At 48.9% G+C, this 18,638-nt stretch overlaps 1 protein-coding gene across 5 annotated transcripts in view; it reads left to right on the top strand.

Moving 5' to 3' along the window:
- Window positions 1–18,638, top strand: part of DNMT3B (DNA methyltransferase 3 beta) — a 42,227-nt gene that overhangs the window by 21,795 nt on the left and 1,794 nt on the right. For 2 of the 5 annotated variants that reach the window (XM_030309807.1, XM_030309805.1), the window contains 13 exons: window positions 16–174; window positions 2,925–3,032; window positions 3,927–4,071; window positions 6,122–6,247; window positions 6,408–6,452; window positions 7,825–7,904; window positions 8,208–8,320; window positions 8,941–9,124; window positions 9,689–9,773; window positions 10,769–10,914; window positions 11,788–11,878; window positions 12,181–12,329; window positions 13,408–13,493. In XM_030309807.1, the coding sequence (XP_030165667.1) occupies window positions 16–174; window positions 2,925–3,032; window positions 3,927–4,071; window positions 6,122–6,247; window positions 6,408–6,452; window positions 7,825–7,904; window positions 8,208–8,320; window positions 8,941–9,124; window positions 9,689–9,773; window positions 10,769–10,914; window positions 11,788–11,878; window positions 12,181–12,329; window positions 13,408–13,493 (1,517 nt within the window). Of the gene's footprint in view, window positions 1–15; window positions 175–2,924; window positions 3,033–3,926; window positions 4,072–4,878; window positions 4,939–6,121; window positions 6,248–6,407; window positions 6,453–7,824; window positions 7,905–8,207; window positions 8,321–8,940; window positions 9,125–9,688; window positions 9,774–10,768; window positions 10,915–11,787; window positions 11,879–12,180; window positions 12,330–13,407; window positions 13,494–16,308; window positions 16,379–17,137; window positions 17,257–18,638 lie in introns of those variants that run through there. The other 3 variants (XM_032592583.1, XM_032592581.1, XM_032592582.1) reach the window with 3 other exon arrangements.

Raw genomic sequence — 18,638 nt, 5'->3', positions numbered from 1 at the left:
GGTTCTTCCTTCTAGGATGGGAAGGAGTTTGGAATAGGGGACCTTGTGTGGGGAAAGATCAAGGGCTTCTCCTGGTGGCCTGCTATGGTGGTGTCATGGAAGGCCACCTCTAAGCGACAGGCCATGTCCGGCATGCGGTGGGTCCAGTGGTTTGGTGACGGCAAATTCTCCGAGGTGAGTCCGGTGCAAGGTAGGCTCCCGGGCCACAGACCTGCAGTGTTTTCCTCCCTTCCTTGTACGCTTGATGTTTTACGATAAAAGGCCCGTGATTGCTTTCTCCAGATGGATGAGGCTATTTGACTCAGTATGTCTAGGAAGGATAAAAATTTCTTGTTAAATAGCATAAACACATATTTAGGGTCTCATGGGGCTTAGAGCTCTGTCTGCTCTTCTAGGAGACAAAAAGCTGGAACGTTCTCTGAATCCACTTGTGGCCACTTGTGCTCTCTTTTTTACTTTTTATGGATTCCTGTGGAATTGGGAATGGCCACTTGGGTAAGCACCCTCAAAGATCTTTGGAGAAGCTTAGAAGAGACAGGAAGGGTGGTCTCTGCCTCTGAGTATCATTTAGCCCTGGAGGCATGTGGGGAGGAGCATGTCTGGCTGGGCCTAGGGTCACCTGGTGACAGTTCTGAAAAAGTTCAACTCAGAGTACCGACTTCAGAGTTTGTTGATTATGTTCTTTTTGTTGCTGATGATATATATATCATCTAATGTTTTATATATATAGATTATATATATCTAATTTTGGTATGATTAACATGATTATGTTCTTTTTGTTGGTGATATATATATCTAAGGTTTATTTTATTTTTGAGAGATAGAGTGGGAACAGGGGAGGGGCAGAGAGAGAGGGAGACGCAGATTCTGAAGCAGGCTCCAGGTTCTGAGCTGTCAGCGCAGAACTTGACACGGGCTCGAACCCACGAACCGCGAGATCACGACCTGAGTGGAACTCGGATGCTTAACCTATGGAGCCACACAGACGCCTCTTGTTGCTGACATTAACCACTTTATGTTCTTTCTTGATGAGAGTCTGTGGGACAATAGCTGTGTTGGGCATGAATCAGCCACTTTTGATTTCTTACCTGTCCAAAGCACACTATGAGATCTCAGGTTTTGATGAGAATAGTGTAGGCAATACTTTGCCTGGGATGGTCTCTTTTCAAAATGTTAGTCCAACCTTCAGCACGTCCAGAGGTTAGATGAGGAACAACAAGCTGGGCTGGGATGGAGGCAGATGTGGTAATGGAGGGCCATTCAGTACGTCTGTGTGATTCAGCATCAAGTTGAGGTTCTGTTTTTTCCCACGATTTGGGCTTCCTCGGGATCATTTGCCATAAACACATTGAAATTCCCAATAGGCAGGACAAGGAGGATTTGAGTCCCCCTGGTAGGCAGAATACACGTAGATACTCTGTTTGACCAGCAGAGGGAGCAGGTTAACAAATGTCCTGGGCTTGTGCTCTTTCTGAAGCCTCTAACTGAAGGATGTGGGCTATGAGTTCTGTGAAATGAAGCAGCAAGGATTGTTTGTAACTGCTTTGGCCCAGTGAGACACAAATTGAGCTTTGCAAGGCTGGTCTGATGTTAGTAAGATGATGTGGGGGGGCTACTAGCATTATAGGGTAGGGTTGCAGTGCAGGTCTTGGTGTTTGGGGTACACATTGCATGCAATAGAGCAGTTCAGGACTGGGAACAGCACTGGTGTTTTCAATGTACAATCACACCGACCCCTAATTTCTTTTAAATGCTTTTTTTTGAGGGGCGCCTAGGTGGCGCAGTCGGTTAAGCGTCCGACTTCAGCCAGGTCACGATCTCGCGGTCCGTGAGTTCGAGCCCCGCGTCGGGCTCTGGGCTGATGGCTCAGAGCCTGGAGCCTGTTTCCGATTCTGTGTCTCCCTCTCTCTCTGCCCCTCCCCCGTTCATGCTCTGTCTCTCTCTGTCCCAAAAATAAATAAAAAACGTTGGAAAAAAAATTTAAAAAAAAATGCTTTTTTTTGAAAGCTTATTTTGAGACAGAGAGAGAACTCAAGTGGGGAGGGGCAGAGAGAGAGATGGCGAGGGAATCATAAGCAGGTTCTGCAGTGTAAGCACAGAGCCTGACGCGGAACTCAACTCAAAAACTGACATCGTGACCTGAGCCCAAATCAAGAATAGGACGCTTAGGCGACTGATCCACTCAGCAGCCTCCCCCCCCTCCCCGGTCCCCGCCCCCCGGCCAGTTTTTTATACGTGGTGGCAATTCCCTGCCATGGAAGGTCAGGATTAGAGGTATAAGCGCAAAACGGAAATTGGCATGACAGAGAGCATGCGCTGTGGGGAACCAGACATCACCTGTCTTTCAGTGCTAATCAGCATCCCAGGACAGGAGTTTCATCCCCTCCCTTTGGCGGCCTGATTAGTTCATGCAGGCCCTGGAGACTTGGGGAATATATGGGTATTTAGCCCCAATGGAAGGCACATATCAAGAAATCAACATAACTAGAAAGTGCTTATTTTTGCCACACTATTCTCTAAACATGTACATTAAATTCCCTTAATAAAACGCTAAATAGTTAATCTCAGCTGTCATTTGTCATGCTCATGAAGGAGGGAAGGACATGTACAAAAGCACCAATATTAGAACATCCACTGTGCATGTCAACACTGAGATGGGGCCCACACAAGGGACCTGTGGGTCATTTGGTCTCAGAACATAACACAAATACAGGGCGCATCCTCCATTTGGAGAATCCTACTTTCTCCCATTTGGAGTGTCATGTTCACTGTGCTTCTGGCTATAGGGTATGTCAGAGGCTGTGTACCAGTTCTGTTTTCTACTTTCTCTAACCTCCTTTTCAGTCTGTGAACATGATCCCCAGGAATAAGCCTGGGAGAGATACAGGCTGCAGATGGGTGTTGATGATGGCTTTCTCTTTCAGGTGTCTGCAGATAAGCTAGTGGCCCTGGGGCTGTTCAGCCAGCACTTTAACCTGGCGACCTTCAATAAGCTGGTGTCTTACAGGAAGGCCATGTACCATGCTCTGGAGGTAACATGGTGGTGGGTGGTGGGGGTCTGGACCCAAGAGCAGAGTTAAAGCAAGTGACGTACAGAAAGCCAGCTCAGGCCACAGCACAGCCAGTGCTAGCATGGAGGGGACACATGAAGTGCGTGCAAATATGACAGTAGCCTGATGATTGAGAAGAAAAGGAAGGGATTTGAGACTTCCATGCCTTCCCGGCCCTACGCCCCCTCCTCCGTGTACTGCTAGAGGGGGGAAGAGCACTGGGAGGTGGGAGACCATATTCCTATCTGTCGAGCTTTTCCAGAGCCTCAAAAGCTGCTGGAGAGCAGCTGAGGCCTCTTCCCCTTGTCTGTGGGGGATCCACCAGGCTGTCATTCCCTTTTCCTTGACGTGGAAAGAAAATGGCCAGTGGCCTCGGTCCAGCATTTGTGAGCCAGGCTTTGCGCTTATATGACCTGTAAAACATCATAGTGCTTCTGTAATAGGACTTAACACTTGATGTCTCCCCAGCTTCATTGGGGAAAAAAAACACAAGAAATCTGGAGCTTTCTTAGAGGCAATGAGACTGTGCTGTGGCTGATGCCTCTCCTATATCTAAAAGTGACCGAGCCAATTCTGATCCCTCTAGCCTCTGAGAGGGAGCTGACCACTCAAAGCCCAATGGGGAAGAGATGCTCTTTGGTGCCTGCATGGAGAGACTTCATTCTCTGCATGGCCTCCTGCCTGCCTGTCTCCGTACACAGGCACACCCCCCCCCCCCCCCCCCCCACCCCAGTCACATACCATAGCCCAGGACAGCTGCTAGGCTATGAAAGGGGCCAGTGTGAAGAGGAATGCAGACCCCCGCTGGGTGAATCCCTGGGTGTGGCCTGGAAAGCATCCACCCCTCCTGTTCATCCCGCCTCTTTATCTCCACAGAAAGCCAGGGTGCGGGCTGGCAAAACCTTCCCCACCAATCCTGGTGACTCCTTGGAGGACCAGCTGAAGCCCATGTTGGAGTGGGCCCACGGGGGTTTTAAGCCCACCGGGATCGAGGGCCTCAAACCCAACAACAAGCAACCAGGTGGGATTGGGCCCCTGGGCAGCACCCACCATCAGCTGCTGGTGGGGACAGTCTTGGGAGATGCAGTCACCCCTTGCTGCCACCTACCCTACCCCGGCTTCCCAGCGAGCTGGCAGCCCTGGTGCGCTTTCACCCTGTGAACCGCCAGGGAAGCTGGAAAAGTGAATAGGCCAGCCTTTTCCAGCTTCCCTGGTTACCCTTCTTGCTAAAGGTCAAGTATGCGTAATCGGGATTGAGTCTGTTGCAGAAACTTGAGTAAATAGAAGGCCAAGACGGAATTGTCACTGATGCCCTTTTATAAATTTCTCTTACAAGTTTTTGCATATTTATTTTGAGAGAGAGAGAGCACACTTGCGAGAGTGAGAAGGGCAGAGAGAGAGGGAGAGAGAATCCCAAGCAGGCTCCGCTCTGTCGGCAGCACAGAGCCCCATTTGGGGCTTCATGTCACAAACTGAGATCATGACCTGAGCTGATACCAAAATGGGTGTTTAACTATTTGAGCCACCTAGCTGCCCCATTAGTGCCCTTTTGTTTAAAAAGGAAAACAATAATTAAGCTATGCTTACTGGAGAAAACTTGGGAAGACTTAACCCTTCCCCAAACCCCACAGGCCACCTCCATTCAGAAGGCAGCATCATCCATGCTAAAGGTTTGACCGGCACTGTATTTCCTCTCTAGGTGTGGTTTCACATTGTCACTCCCAGGAATCCCAGATGTCTGAAATCCAGGATTTTATTTGTCTTAACAATCCATACGTTTAACATAGTATTTTCTGTTTTGTTTTGTTTCCCTCTCCCCACAAATAAGTGGTTAATAAGTCGAAGGTGCGTCGTGCAGGCAGTGGGAAGTTAGAATCGAGGAAACACGGTACTCCCTTCCCGTATTTTGACTATGCACTGTTTTCTCTGCACTTTCTTTCAATTTCTTGCATATACAGTGGTCACTGGGAAGGAATCCAATCTGTTAAAAAGTCAACCTGAGCTCACACCTACCCCTTCACTCCCATCCCTCACAACTGCCCTCCAGGTTAACGCTGTTGGGTGTGCACACCCTCCCAGACTTTTCTATACACTAGTTGGATTCCTGCTTTCCCTTAATTTCTCAACTCTAATGGTATGTGCACCGTCAAATGTAATTTTGTCACTAAAGGGTTCTTACGATTTCTGATGACTATAATTTTCCTTTATCATGCTCCTTATAGATATTTACAGGTTGAATAAAAATATAAAAGGAATGTATAGAAACAGAAACAATGGCCATATAATATAATTTAAATTTGTTCTGGTAGCAACGTTGGAGAGAATACAAGAAACAGGTGAAATTAATATAAATCATGTACTTAATCTAATATTTCCAACATTTTGGCATTTCTAAGTCAATATAAAAATTATGAGTTTGGATTTTTCTAAATCTATATTTTTACATGTCTTATGATATCTCAATTTGTGTGCTGAATTTTTCATTAGAAATAAGTGATATATTTTTTAGAGATGTCCGAGTTCCAAATGAGCTGTTTGGTTGGCTTAATTGGGCAGGGTTTTTTTTTTTTTTTCTTTTTAAGTTATGTAAGTATTCTCACCCCATGTGGGACTTGATTCCATGACCCCGAGATCAAGAGTGCCCTTCCTACTGAGCCAGCCAGCCTCCTTCAATGGGCGGTTGTTAAATTTACATCAAAATTAAGTATAAAATGCCTTTGCTGAGTCAGCACAAGTCACATCTCAAGTGCTCAGTCACTACCTGTGGCTGTTAGCCAGCGTGCTGCACATCAGAGGCCAGGCTTTGTCTGATGTTCCCGGTGCTGGGTCTATGGGGATGTATTCTCTTATACTCCTGGCTGTTTAAACCCCTGTAAATAAATACAGAGTGAGGGATTTTGAATTCCTCTGACTTGTCCATAGAGGGGCGGTCGGGCACGCAGTGTGGACCCATGTCATGGCCCAGGTGCGGCTGGCCCCCAGGCATGGTCCTGTCCTGGGGTCACGGTTTCCCCGCACCCCCCTTCGCCCCCACACCCCAGCCACGGCTGCCATCTCCTCACCTTTCCCAGAGAACAAGACCCGAAGACGCACAGCCGATGACTCGGCCACCTCGGACTACTGCCCCCCACCCAAGCGCCTCAAGACAAACTGCTATAACAATGGAAAAGACCGAGGAGAGGAGGACCAGAGTCGAGGTGACTGTGGGGCGGTGAGGAGGCTGGTGGCCTGAGCTCACCCACTTGGGGGGGTGGGGGGGTGGGGACAGTACGGAGGGCCGTTCAGCAAGCGAGTGTGGCTTAGCTGATGAGTAACAGGCTACCTGACGCCATGTCCCATCTGCTCTTTTCTCAACAGAACAAATGGCTTTGGATGTTAGCAACAACAAGGGTAGCCTGGAAGGTAATGTACTCTCCTTTGTAGTGGTCTTCCTTCTTGCCCTGAGTAGTGCTAGGATGTACCCTGGCCTGTTTATCTGCCCTGTGGGAGTTTAACCCAGTGCTCTGTGCCTTGACCTTGGGCTGGGGTGCGGACATCTTAGTTGCTACATTTAATGCAGTGAATTGTCTGACTTTCACAGAGACTGATCCTACCCCCTTGAGTATGTAGGAAGGGGAGGGTTGGCAGTTTGTCCTCAGGGAACTCCAAACGAAACCATGACCTATGACATCTTTAGTCTTTCTCAGCGAAGAGCCAGAATGGGATTTGAGGTAAAAGGCAGACAGACTTCACCACCATCACTCTCTCAGGCTAACTCTGGTCCATTTGTCCTGGCTGGGAACGAGCCCCTGGAATTGCCCAGAATGTATCTGAAGGAATTCAGAATGTTTGAGGATGGATGGACTCTCTCTTGCTTCCTCAGCCTGATGTCCGTTAGTCAGCAAATAACTTTTTGAGTGGTTCTCTCAGTGCTGGGTAGGAAGACAACCGCTCCTGACCCACAGCGCTCTGGGGAGAGCTCAGGTTTGGAGCAGTCCCTGACAGTCCCGGAAACCTTGACCCGTCATCCTCCTATCCCCCAACACTCTGTCACCCATCTGGGCTTCCTGGCTGGGGATGCTTGGTCTCAGGCACTTTAATGACCCTGCCCACATGGTCAGTGATGTGGGCCATTCCTGACCTGCTGAAATGAGGGGAGGCAGAATATCCTAATGGGAAGGGACCAATGTCCTGAAATCATGACCAGATGACAAGCGATGGGCATTTTTTTTTAAAGATTATTCATTTTGAGAGAGAGAGAGAGAGAGAGAGCAGAGAGAGCGTGCACAACTGGGAGAGGGGATCAGAGGGGAGAGGGAGAATCCCAAGCAGACTCCATGCTGTCGGTGCCCAGCCTGACCCGAACGCAGGGTCGATCTCACAAACCGTGAGATCATGACCTAAGCCCAAATCAAAAGATGCTTAACTGATTGAGCCACCCAAGAGCCCCTCATGTTCCTCTTTAAAGAGTCTCGGGAGTTTTCAGGCCAGGCCCTCCCAAGAACATCCCACTGCTAGAGTGGCCCCTGCTCGGTGTCCTGCCTCAGGTCTTCCATTTGGGCCTTGCCTCTGCCCATCTCATGGGACTTCCTGCCTGGGGCTATGGTTCTGGCCTCTCCCCATCTCTGGAATGGGGACTGTGGGCGCTGCGACTTTGAAGTGTTGCTGAAAGGAACAAAGCGTGAGGAGTTACTTAGCCAGCATGGAGTACGTAACTAGAGCGGTTAGACTCCAGGCTTCCACTGTGCTGTTGTGACCCTACTTGCCAAAAGCTGCATCCCTGTCTTTCTTACAGATAGCTGTCTGTCCTGCGGTAGGAAAAACCCTGTGTCCTTTCACCCTCTCTTTGAGGGTGGGCTCTGCCAGACATGCCGGGTAAGTCCTAACCTGGGGCTTTCCTGCCCCTTCCCCACTGCACCTCCCTGTACTGGCCCAGAGGAAAGCACCCACGTGTTGGCAATAGAGAAGCCTCTGTTGCAACCCCTGCTCTGAGCGTTAGGTGCTGCAGAGGGAGGCCATCCTGCAGCGGCACGCAGACCCCTGCTGGGGTCCCTGGACAGGACACCAAGCCACCCGTCATCTGTTCTGTGGCTGCGTCCTAGGGCCTCAGCCAGTGAGCCAGCGGGACCTGGTGGTCCCTGATCTCTGAATTCATGGACGTTTCTCTCTGGCCGCCAGGACCGGTTCCTCGAGCTGTTCTACATGTACGACGATGATGGCTATCAGTCCTACTGCACTGTGTGCTGTGAGGGCCGTGAGCTGCTTCTGTGCAGCAACACGAGCTGCTGCCGGTGAGCATGGGCCATGGGCTGCGGGCCTGGTCTGTGGCCCTGAGGGATCCGAGGCCATGGTGCTGAGCCCAAGCCAGTATCCCACAGGGGCATGGTCATCATGTCCTAAAGTAGAACTGGGGTGTAGGGATGGGCTTTAGAAACATAGATCTGTGAGGGGGCGCCTGGGTGGCTCAGTCAGTTGAGCATCTATCTTTGGCTCAGGTCATGATCCCACAGCTTGTGAGTTCAAGCCCCGTGTAGTCAGCCTGCTTCGGATTCTGGGTCTCCCTCTCTCTGCCCCTCCCCCACCCCCACTCATGTGCTGTCTCTTCCTCAAATATAAACCTTAAAAAGAAAAGAAACATAGGTCTGTGAGGGTGGGCGTGGCCCCCTGGAGATGGGCCATTTCTGGTGGGGAGCTTTTCTGTGCAAAGAACCTGTGGGCTGAGGTTGCATGGGCATCCAAGGAAGAGGTTAGCGCAGCCCAGATCATGACCCCGTGCCTTCTAACCCACAGGGAGGCACAACTGGGGCCCCAGGAAGGTTTCAGGCAATCCGTTGCTCTCTCTAGGGAAGGTGGGGTATGTAGGAGGGCTGCCCGGTGGCTAAGGCGGCCCCCCCTTGGCTACCTGGCACAGGTGCTTCTGTGTGGAGTGCCTGGAGGTGCTGGTGGGCACAGGCACGGCAGCAGATGCGAAGCTGCAGGAGCCCTGGAGCTGCTACATGTGCCTCCCACAGCGCTGTCACGGCGTCCTGCGGCGCCGGAAGGACTGGAACATGCGCCTGCAGGCCTTCTTCACCAGCGACACGGGGCTCGAATACGTAAGCCACAGGCTTCTTCCCCCAGCACCAACCCACCCCAAGCGCGCTTTGGAAGTCTGTCAGCAAGAGTTAATGGAAAAGATGCGTTGTCCGGACGAGCGTTTGAGAGCCTCAGACCACATCCTCTGCACAGTTCTCGAGCTTCTCTAGGGCTCTCTCTCCCCTCCTCTGTGGCCTCTCATTGATTGAAGGAATGGTTATAGAACTAACCAAGCCTTAGCCTTAGTGGAACTGAAGAGGGAAGGGAAGCCTGTGACTTAACTCTTAAGTCTTAGTGGAACTGGGCTCCTTTCTGCAGTCCATGGAGGGAGGCTCCAGGTCATTCCTGGACAGGGTAACGTGTTTCTGTGTGTGTGTGTATCTGTACCAAAGTCGCATCTGTGTTCATGTCTAAGGGTAGAGTGGCCATTCTGTGCCAGAGCTCCCGAGGGGATCCCAGCTAAGAAGCTGCAGACAGAGCACAGGGCTTGTGACTCTCAGAGGAAGGTCAGCCCTCCCCTCCACCAGAGGTTGAGTCTTCCCCCTGCACCTTGACCTCCATGACCTCCTTCTTTAACCTGGCAGGAAGCCCCCAAGTTATACCCTGCGATTCCCGCAGCCCGAAGGCGGCCCATTCGAGTCTTATCCCTGTTTGATGGAATTGCAACAGGTGAGTTTGGAGTTCACCTAGGGATGCTCACCTGCTCCAGGTGTCCCGTCATCAATGCTAAGAAAGCCCCCTGGGATGACCTGTTGGTCACTTGTCCTCAGAAAGCCACTGACTCTTTGTTTCTCTCCTCAAACCTCTCCCACCATTTCACCTATCTGGCCCTCCTTTGGGCCTTTCAAAGACAAGTATATCTTAGCTGTGTTGTATTTTGTATTATGCACAAGTATCTTGGACAGTGATTTTCCATTCCATAAGCATAGATCTGTTGGAGGTGAATTAGGCAGTTCTGAGTATCTGTAGTCTTGGTTCCCTTCCACATCCCCAGGTTGCCCAAGTATAGAATGAGCACAAGCCAACGTGCATGTTGGTCCTGGAAAGTTGGCCCAATTTAACTCATTTAATCCTCAAAGCCACCCTGTGATGCATTGTTAGGAACATCTCCATATTACCAGAGCAGGAAGAAGTAGAAATGAGCTGCTGTGCAGTTCGCATCATTTGTACTTCATGTGTGTACTTTGGTGTCCAGATTCCCAACTCAGCGACAGCTTTTAATGACTGGGTCCGGTCATTACTGGTAGCTTTTCTCCACTCTGTTGGGCCTTATAAAGACTTGTTTGTGTCGGCACAGATAACCCATAGTAGGACTGAGCCTTGGCCATGCCACCAGACCTTAAGAGTTTTCTGAACATGGTTTTGGTGAGGATTCCTGTCCGTGTGTCTGTGTTTGACTGTGCTGGGTGGTAGGTGCTGGAGTCTTGGCTAGATCCTGCCGGTGGGTTATGCCACGTTATCCATACATTTTCTTCATGAAACTCCACAAACCAGGGAGCCTGGTGTGGCCAGTGTGTGCTTTCTGTGCCATCCGCCCGAGTTCTCGAGGACAGCCATGTCCTTGCCGGGTCTGGTCTGAGCTCTAGAGATGGCTTAGAATCAACTGCAGGGAGGGCCCCTTGGAGGACAACCCTAACGTGGTTTCTGTCCCTGATGCCCTGTAGGGTACTTGGTCCTGAAAGAATTGGGCATCAAAGTGGAGAAGTACGTCGCCTCCGAAGTGTGTGAAGAATCCATTGCTGTTGGAACTGTCAAGCATGAGGGCAACATCAAATATGTGAATGACGTCAGGAACATCACAAAGAGAAATGTGAGGGCTGCCTGCACCCCTTCTGGGCTCTGCCCCACCCCCTCTTCCTCCTTCAGCACTGAGCCCCACAAGTCCTTATGGCTATGTGGTCCCCTTCTCCATGCCCAGGGCTATGGTAGAAGAGAGAACCTGGGCTTACGTCAAGCTCTAGTACCAAGATCCACAAGTTGGAAATTATTCATAAAGATTTAGATCTTAGCGTGTCTGCAGCATTAGGTCTTCCTGGGTCATTAATGGAGTTGGGGGACATAAATGACCAAACAAGATTCTAGTAGTGGGTTCTTTCTTTCTTTCCTTTCTTTTTCTTTATTTCCTTTCTTTTTCTTTTCTTTATTTTTCCTTTTTCTTTCTTCTTTCTTTCTTATTTCTTTCTTCTCTTCTTCTTTCTTTCTTCTTGTCTTTTCTTTTCTTTTCTTTTCTTTTCTTTCTTTCTTTCTTTCTTTCTTTCTTTCTTTCTTTCTTTCTTTCTTTCTTCTTTCTTTCTTTCTTTCTTTCTTGTAGGCTCCACACCCTTTGTGGGGCTTGAACCCACAGGCCTGAGAGCAAGAATCTCATATTCCACTGACTGAGCCAGCCTGGTGCCCCTAGAAGTGGGTTTTCTCAGGGCACCTGGGTGATGCTGTCAGTTAAGCATCTGATGGCTCACATCATGATCTCATGGTTTATGAGTTTGAGTCCCAAATCAGGTCTGTGCTGACAGCAGGGAGTCTGCTTAGAATCCTGTCTCTACTTATTTCTCTCTGACCTTTTCTGTCTTTCTCAAAATAAATAAACTGAAAAAAAAATGGGTTTTCTTGATAGTTGCTTGGAACCTAGTCTGCATCCTTCCATCGTCACCTCCATCCCTCCCCTAAGAGTGTTTTTCTTTCACAGATTGAAGAATGGGGCCCCTTTGACTTGGTGATTGGTGGAAGCCCATGCAATGATCTCTCAAATGTGAACCCAGCCAGGAAAGGCCTGTACGGTGAGTATCCCAGCTGACCCTATGTCACCTGAGTGCTGGTTCAGGAGGAGTGGTCTAAGAAAGAACTATTTGTTTCTGGCCAACCTTACCTCTTGGCTCTTTCCTTGTCCATAGTAAATCCTGTCCCCCAGAGATACCAGTAAATACTGCACTGCTGATGCCCATGTCCTTAGTCATTCCAAAAGACTGCAGGTAGGAAGACTGTAGGGTATCAGCTGTAGTCAGGTGATCCCTGGTCTCACTATGGAGGGGTGGGCTGAAGGATTTGAACCTGGCTCTGCCATCTTGTTTTGTGGGCTCAGAGGGCACCGGCCGGCTCTTCTTTGAGTTCTACCACCTTCTGAATTACACACGCCCCAAGGAGGGTGACGACCGGCCCTTCTTCTGGATGTTTGAGAATGTGGTAGCCATGAAGGTCGGTGACAAGAGGGACATCTCTCGTTTCCTAGAGGTAAGGGACCTGGGGTCCTGAGTATCCAGAGTGCATGGGTGGGTGAGTCCTGCTGGCATTGGGTTGGGTTGGGTGTTTCCACTTTGGGGAATGACTTGGGGTTCTAGATGGAGGACATGGCTAAATCCAAAAATCTAAAACTAACGGAGTCAGGTGGGTTGATTCTTTTTAGTACATGGAAGACAATTTGATCTCGACCTCACCCTGAATCCCCCTGAAGTCTGATGATGAAATCCTCATCTCCCTACTTTTAGAAGCCTCAGGGGATTTGACTAAACTTTGTTTTTCACTCTGGGGTCATTTTTCTCCTCCCCATTCTGAGAACTGCTGTTTTAAGGGGCTGCCAGCAGTTCATTGACACAATATCATCAAGCATTATAGTAAATGCTTTTTATGCATTTAATTCCTTTTCTCCAAACTTTATAGCTTGTGGTCAGCTAGAGAGGTTATAGAACTGGCTCCTTAGTTCCCTCATGGTGTGTGAACCTGGCAGAGGGCTGACGGAAGCCATATTTTGCCAAAACTGTATTCCTGCACCCACCTTCCAACTTGACAGATTTCAGTTTTGAGCTACTTTTACTCCCTGTACATATAGCACATTCTGTAATTATCTGGCTTGTCCGAGGGTATATCCTCTCTTCGAACCTGCAAGTCCGGTCGGGTGTCTCTTGCCACCATTAATATCTGGGCACTTCTGTCTTCCAGCCAGATTCTTACCATTTTTTTAAAGTTTATTTATCTTGAGAGAGAGAGAGCGCGAGCAGGGGAGGGACGGAGAGGGGGAGAGAAGGAATCCCAAGCAGACTCCATGCTATCAGCATGGAGCCTGATGCGGGGCTCGATCCCACAACTGTGAGATCAAGACCTGAGCTGAAATCAAGAGTCAGACTTTTAATAGACTGAACCACCCAGGCGCACCCAGCTAGATTCTTGATGGGAATTGGTCTTTCCTCTTGCTGAGGGGAACCATGCCTCTTCTGTAGCAGAGGCTGCCCTGTCACCTGCCCCGGTCAAGCCCCACCCTGGCTTACACCTGAATACTGACATGAGCTCCCAGCTGCTGCCCTTCTCTCTGCAGTGTAACCCAGTGATGATCGATGCCATCAAAGTGTCTGCTGCTCACAGGGCCCGCTACTTCTGGGGCAACCTGCCTGGAATGAACAGGTAACAAGGGGCTCAAGCTGGGTCAGGTAACAGCCGAGTTAAATGTAACTAATGGTGTGAGCCCTAACTGTGAAGTCTTGTGACCCAGAGAATCATTCAAACCTTCTAGAAAGCACCGAATCTGCTGAGAAATGGCCCCAGCTGGGATTCAGACTGGTGTCGTGGTTGATGCCTGTTGGGAAGTACAGCAACTACATGGAAATCGGAGGCCAGGATTCCTTAGTCTTCTTTGACTTGTTCCCACTCTGCCCATGGGGCAGGTTCTTAAAAGTGCCTGGAGCTGGGATAGAGCAGAGTGCTAATGCCCCACCTGTTCTCCCAGTTGGTATCCAATTGGGAAATAAAAGTAAATTGTTAGATGAAGTGATCCCTGGATGAGGCCTGTGGTGACCAGCCAGGTGGCAGAACTGTGCTAACCTGTCTCCTTTGGATTTTCTTAATCAAGAGTTTTCACAACTTTTTATCAGTCTTTTCATGTTCAAAGCCACAAAGTAAACGGCATTGCTGAGGATTCGTTATCTCCTATATGTGGTTTCCAGGAGAACAACCTGCTGATTAAGATACACAATGTGATGGTTAATGTGACATCCCAGACTTGCAAATGAGTTGAGCTTAAAGAAATTTCTCCTTTAGAAAGAAGGACTGAAAGCATAATAACTTTCAGGCATTTAGCAAAGCGTGAACAGAGGGGAGAAGGTGCTGGAATAGCTTGTAGGATTTCTGTTGGGTAGGCTGTGTTTTTATTTGGCTGATCAGCCAGTGAAATGGAAAATGTCCATGTCTGGATGAAGTGGGCTTTTTCTTTCTTTTTTTTTTTTTTAACGTTTGTTTATTTTTGAGACAGAGACAGACAGAGCATGAACGGGGGAGGGTCAGAGAGAGAGAGGGAGACACAGAATCTGAAACAGGCTCCAGGCTCCGAGCTGTCAGCACACAGCCTGACGCGGGGCTTGAACTCATGAACCGCGAGATCATGACCTGAGCCGAAGTCAGACACTTAACCGACTGAGCCACCCAGGAGCCCCTGAAGTGGGCTCTTTCACTCAACACTTGAGCCCTCTGTGCCAGCCACTGCTGTGTGTGCTGCCAGCTTAGTGGTATGCACATTAGATGTCAGTCGCAGCTCTTATGGAGTTGACATGCTCATGGCAGATGGGTGGAGAAGACAGTAAATAATTTTGCAGTCATGGCTGGAGGTGGGGGCATCGTAGGAACCAGTGGGGATGCTTCTCCTTCTGGCAGGGCGTTAAATGAAAGAATAGAGCCACGTGGCTATTAGAGGGAAAGACAAACATTCCGGGAAGAAGGAATAGGGGAAGGGGCGATGTTGAAGAATGCATTGGAAGACCGGCCCAAGAACTGTTCCAGGGGCCAGAGTGGCTGGGGCAGTAAGGCAAAGGACTCAGAAGTATGGGCCAAGTTATGTGGCCCTTCTGGGTCATCGCATAGGAATTCGTGAACCGTTTTAAGCAGGTGAGAGTTGGATCTCATGTTCATGGTACTTGCTCATAGAAGGATAGACAATAGCAGGATGAGGGCAGCAATGGGGAGACCAGTGAGGGTGGGTGTTCAGAGGAGGGCCCCAGGAGGCACCACCCGTACATGCTCAACACAATGTGAGTATGGCTCTGGGTGGGGGGTGGTGGTGGAGTCCTGTGGAATTCGGCAGGACGGATGGATCAGATTGTGGGTAACGTGAGGGTAGGACTAACAGAATTTGCCGACCCATTGGGTGTAGCGTATCAGATGAAAGGAGTCTGCAGTCTCCACAGCTTTCTGCCCAATTGTGAGAACTGAATGGCTACAGCTGTGCTGTGCAGGGCTGTAGGAGGGGTGACCCAGCCATCACCTGGTGATCACAGACCCAAATCCAGCCATTAGTCTACACACCTTGGTTGTGTAGAGTCCAAGCTGCCTTCACTCCCTTGGGTTCATGGAAGACTCAAGATTCGGGTAGGCAGGCATTTTGAAGCTTGGAAGGTGAGGTCAAGGGAATCTGACAGAATCTAGGGGAATGTTTTGTGTGATTCAGAGGCCCCTCCTATGGGCACCATATTCATTCTTACATCTGATTGCCTTTTGGCCTTGAAGTTCCTAAACACAGGGGTTGCTGTGGTGTTCGTGAACTCTGCATTCAGACCTTCTGCTGGTTTTCTGCTCTGGAACTGCTTAACCCCTTGGTTCCTCAATTTCTAGCCCTTCCCTTTCTCAGGCATCTGTCTGCCTTTCTCCATTTGCAGGTTTCAATGGTAAAAGTTAAAAGAGTGATTGGTAGTATTGTGAACCCACCTCCTGTCTCTCTTACTTGTACTTCCTTTTAGCCATGAAAGCTTCTGGAGGTCCCATCCACCCCCCAGTGTAAGCCACCAAATCATGGGTTTGATGTGCTAGTTGTAACGAGTAGACCCACAAAGACCTAACCCAAGTTCCTGATGAAGCCCAGAGAGGGGGCCTAACTTGCTCAAGGTCACTCAGCCAGTGAACAGTTGGGGCTGGACTGGAAGGGTTTCCTGACCTTTTCCAGTGTGCTTTCCCTCATCCTGCTCTCAGGGGAGAGCTCTGCCTAATATTAAAATTTGGAAGCGGGGAGCATTTGCTCTGGGACATTGGGCTGCCTCTTCAAGGGGCTAGTCTGTCCATAGCTTTGTTGCAGAGTCATGTGCTCTTGCAAGGCTCATTTTTTTATCAGGAATTTGTAGCAAGTTCACTGCCAGAGCTCATTTTGCAGTCTTTGGCCCTCACTCCCACCTTGGGGAGCGCCTAGCCGAGGCCCCTTTGTAGTTGGTAGAAAGTAATGGGTTTTGGATGTTCCCAGGCCCGTGATAGCATCAAAGAATGATAAACTCGAGCTGCAGGACTGCTTGGAGTTCAATAGGACAGCAAAGGTAAGATGTTCTAACAAATGGTCTCTGGAAACACACTTGGTGACCTCCAAGCGAGGACTTGACCGTGGTGTCCAGTTTGTTCCTGCCACCCCTCCCCTCCCGCCCCCCACATGACTCCCTGGTGCTGGGCCTCTTTCACCACGTCATTGCTCTCTCCCGTCTTTAAGCACAACGGTAGGAGAGGTTCTTGATAAACAAATAATCACCATGAGAAAAGGCAACTAGACTTTCCAATTGTGAATAGAGACACAGATTATTTCAGCTCGTCCTCCTGGTAACAAACAAGTAATTCTACCTTTGCCAAAAAAAAAAAAAATGTCTGCTGTTAAGTCATAGTTAATTACAAGACCTCCATAAATGTAATGTTTATATCAAGCTAAGTTTCATTCCTTCAAAACCCAGTGGGCCATTCTCTACAATCTGGGTGGGTTTTTTTACTTTTGCTTAATCCTGCTTGGTCAATAACTCTGGTGTTTTCATGGCCCCCATGTGATCTCATTCATGGTCACTGTTTTGTTTATCTGCTGTTCTCTGTGAGGCTGGTCCTTCATGTTCATTAACTTCTTGGTGTTTGTGGGAAACACAAAATGTTCTTGCCCTTCCAGCTCTCCTTTTCTCATTCCCTCTGTGAGCCCATCCCTGCCCCCCTCTCTCCCACACCTGCCTTCCCTCCTGCATCTTCCCTAGGTGCTTTTGAGCCTTGACTTGACCCCAATCCTTCATTCTGTGCTCACTCCATGATGTCGTTTTGTTCTCCAGTTAAAGAAAGTACAGACAATAACCACCAAGTCGAACTCGATCAGACAGGGGAAAAACCAACTTTTCCCTGTTGTCATGAATGGCAAAGAAGATGTTTTGTGGTGCACTGAGCTAGAAAGGTGAGCAGGGCTGCACGTGAAGAGGGAAATCCCACAGGCAGAGAGAAAGGGGAAGAATACGTGGTTAAGGATGGCAGGACAAATGGCCAGGTGCTTGCCTTAATTCTGCACGGTCTCCCTGACTATGTTCCTGGGGCTGGGAATAATACCTTTTCAGAGTTAGTGCTGATTTTCCTGGTAGAAATGACAGAAGGGTGGTGGTGGTGAGGAATCTGAAACATGAGGTCATTAGATGGCACCATCTCTCTGTGTTCTGGCTGTGCTGCCCTGGCATTTACCTCCCCCAACATGTTGGGGTTCCAGAATGTATGAGGAACCAGCTAAAGAAAACCCCATTGACTTGCCATTGGTCTTTCTGAGAAGATCCCTTCGGCCAAGTTGTTGGTTCTAAAGCTGATTCCTACTTAGCCACAGTCTGTCATCTTCTTCCATTTACTTGGCTAAGTTGGTAGTTAAACTATTTTGATTCAAAAAACTAGCTCTTGGGTTTCAATTCTCCTATTGTGGTTTCAATTTTTTTTTCTTTTGTTTTCCCTTATTGTTCAAAATGTAGGAAGGTCTATGAATACTCCTTTTTACATTTTTGGCTGTGTCTCAAGGATTTGATAAGAGTACTTTTATTCCAGTTAGTTCGGTCCTACAGCTGGTTTTATTTCTAATTTGATTTAACAATAGTTTTCTTAGTATTAAAGTTAAGTTCTGATTTGTAGAAAGAAACTGGTGGGTATTCTTGCCATTCATCTCGTGGGTTATTCTGTATTTTGAGACCTAACCCTAACATGCTGGGCTGGCTCTGTGATACGGGGGCTGGTGCAGATGGCTGTCGTTTATAGGCTAAACAAGACAGAAGCCTAAGGTGTTACGTCTCTGGCAGGTTTCTTCAAACCCATTCAGCCATTGGCCCATTGGTGTGCACACTAAAGGGGTTAGTTTGTAAAGCCAGGAAAGACTGAGGTCCAGTGTATCTGTAGCCTCTCACCAGGACTGGTAGAATCCCATAGAGGAAGCTCTTGGTATATTTGGTTGCCACCTGCGTTACGTCCAGCTTGGACCCTGATCTAACAACTGGCTTTGAAGAGAGAAAGAAAATGCAGGATAAGTCAATGCAGTCACGGTTAATTATTTGAGCACATGCTGATCCATTTCTGGAAGTGTCCTTATTTCTTATTAGGGAGATTGCCTAACTTTTCTCATCTTGTGGTCTGAAGGCAGATACATGTCTCTTTGCTTGCTGTCTGGCTTTCTTGGCATGCATTCACTCATCCATCCATTCATTTATTCACTCATTCTTATGGGAAAGGTCCACTGAGCACCAGCTGTGCGCCAGGAGCACAGTGCTAAGGCTTGGGTATGCACAAAACAGACATCCTCATAGAGGAACC

The sequence above is a fragment of the Lynx canadensis genome, chromosome A3 (genome assembly GCF_007474595.2).
Source record: "Lynx canadensis isolate LIC74 chromosome A3, mLynCan4.pri.v2, whole genome shotgun sequence".
Taxonomy (NCBI): domain Eukaryota; kingdom Metazoa; phylum Chordata; class Mammalia; order Carnivora; family Felidae; genus Lynx; species Lynx canadensis.
This window is presented reverse-complemented; position numbering and strand designations above follow the sequence as displayed.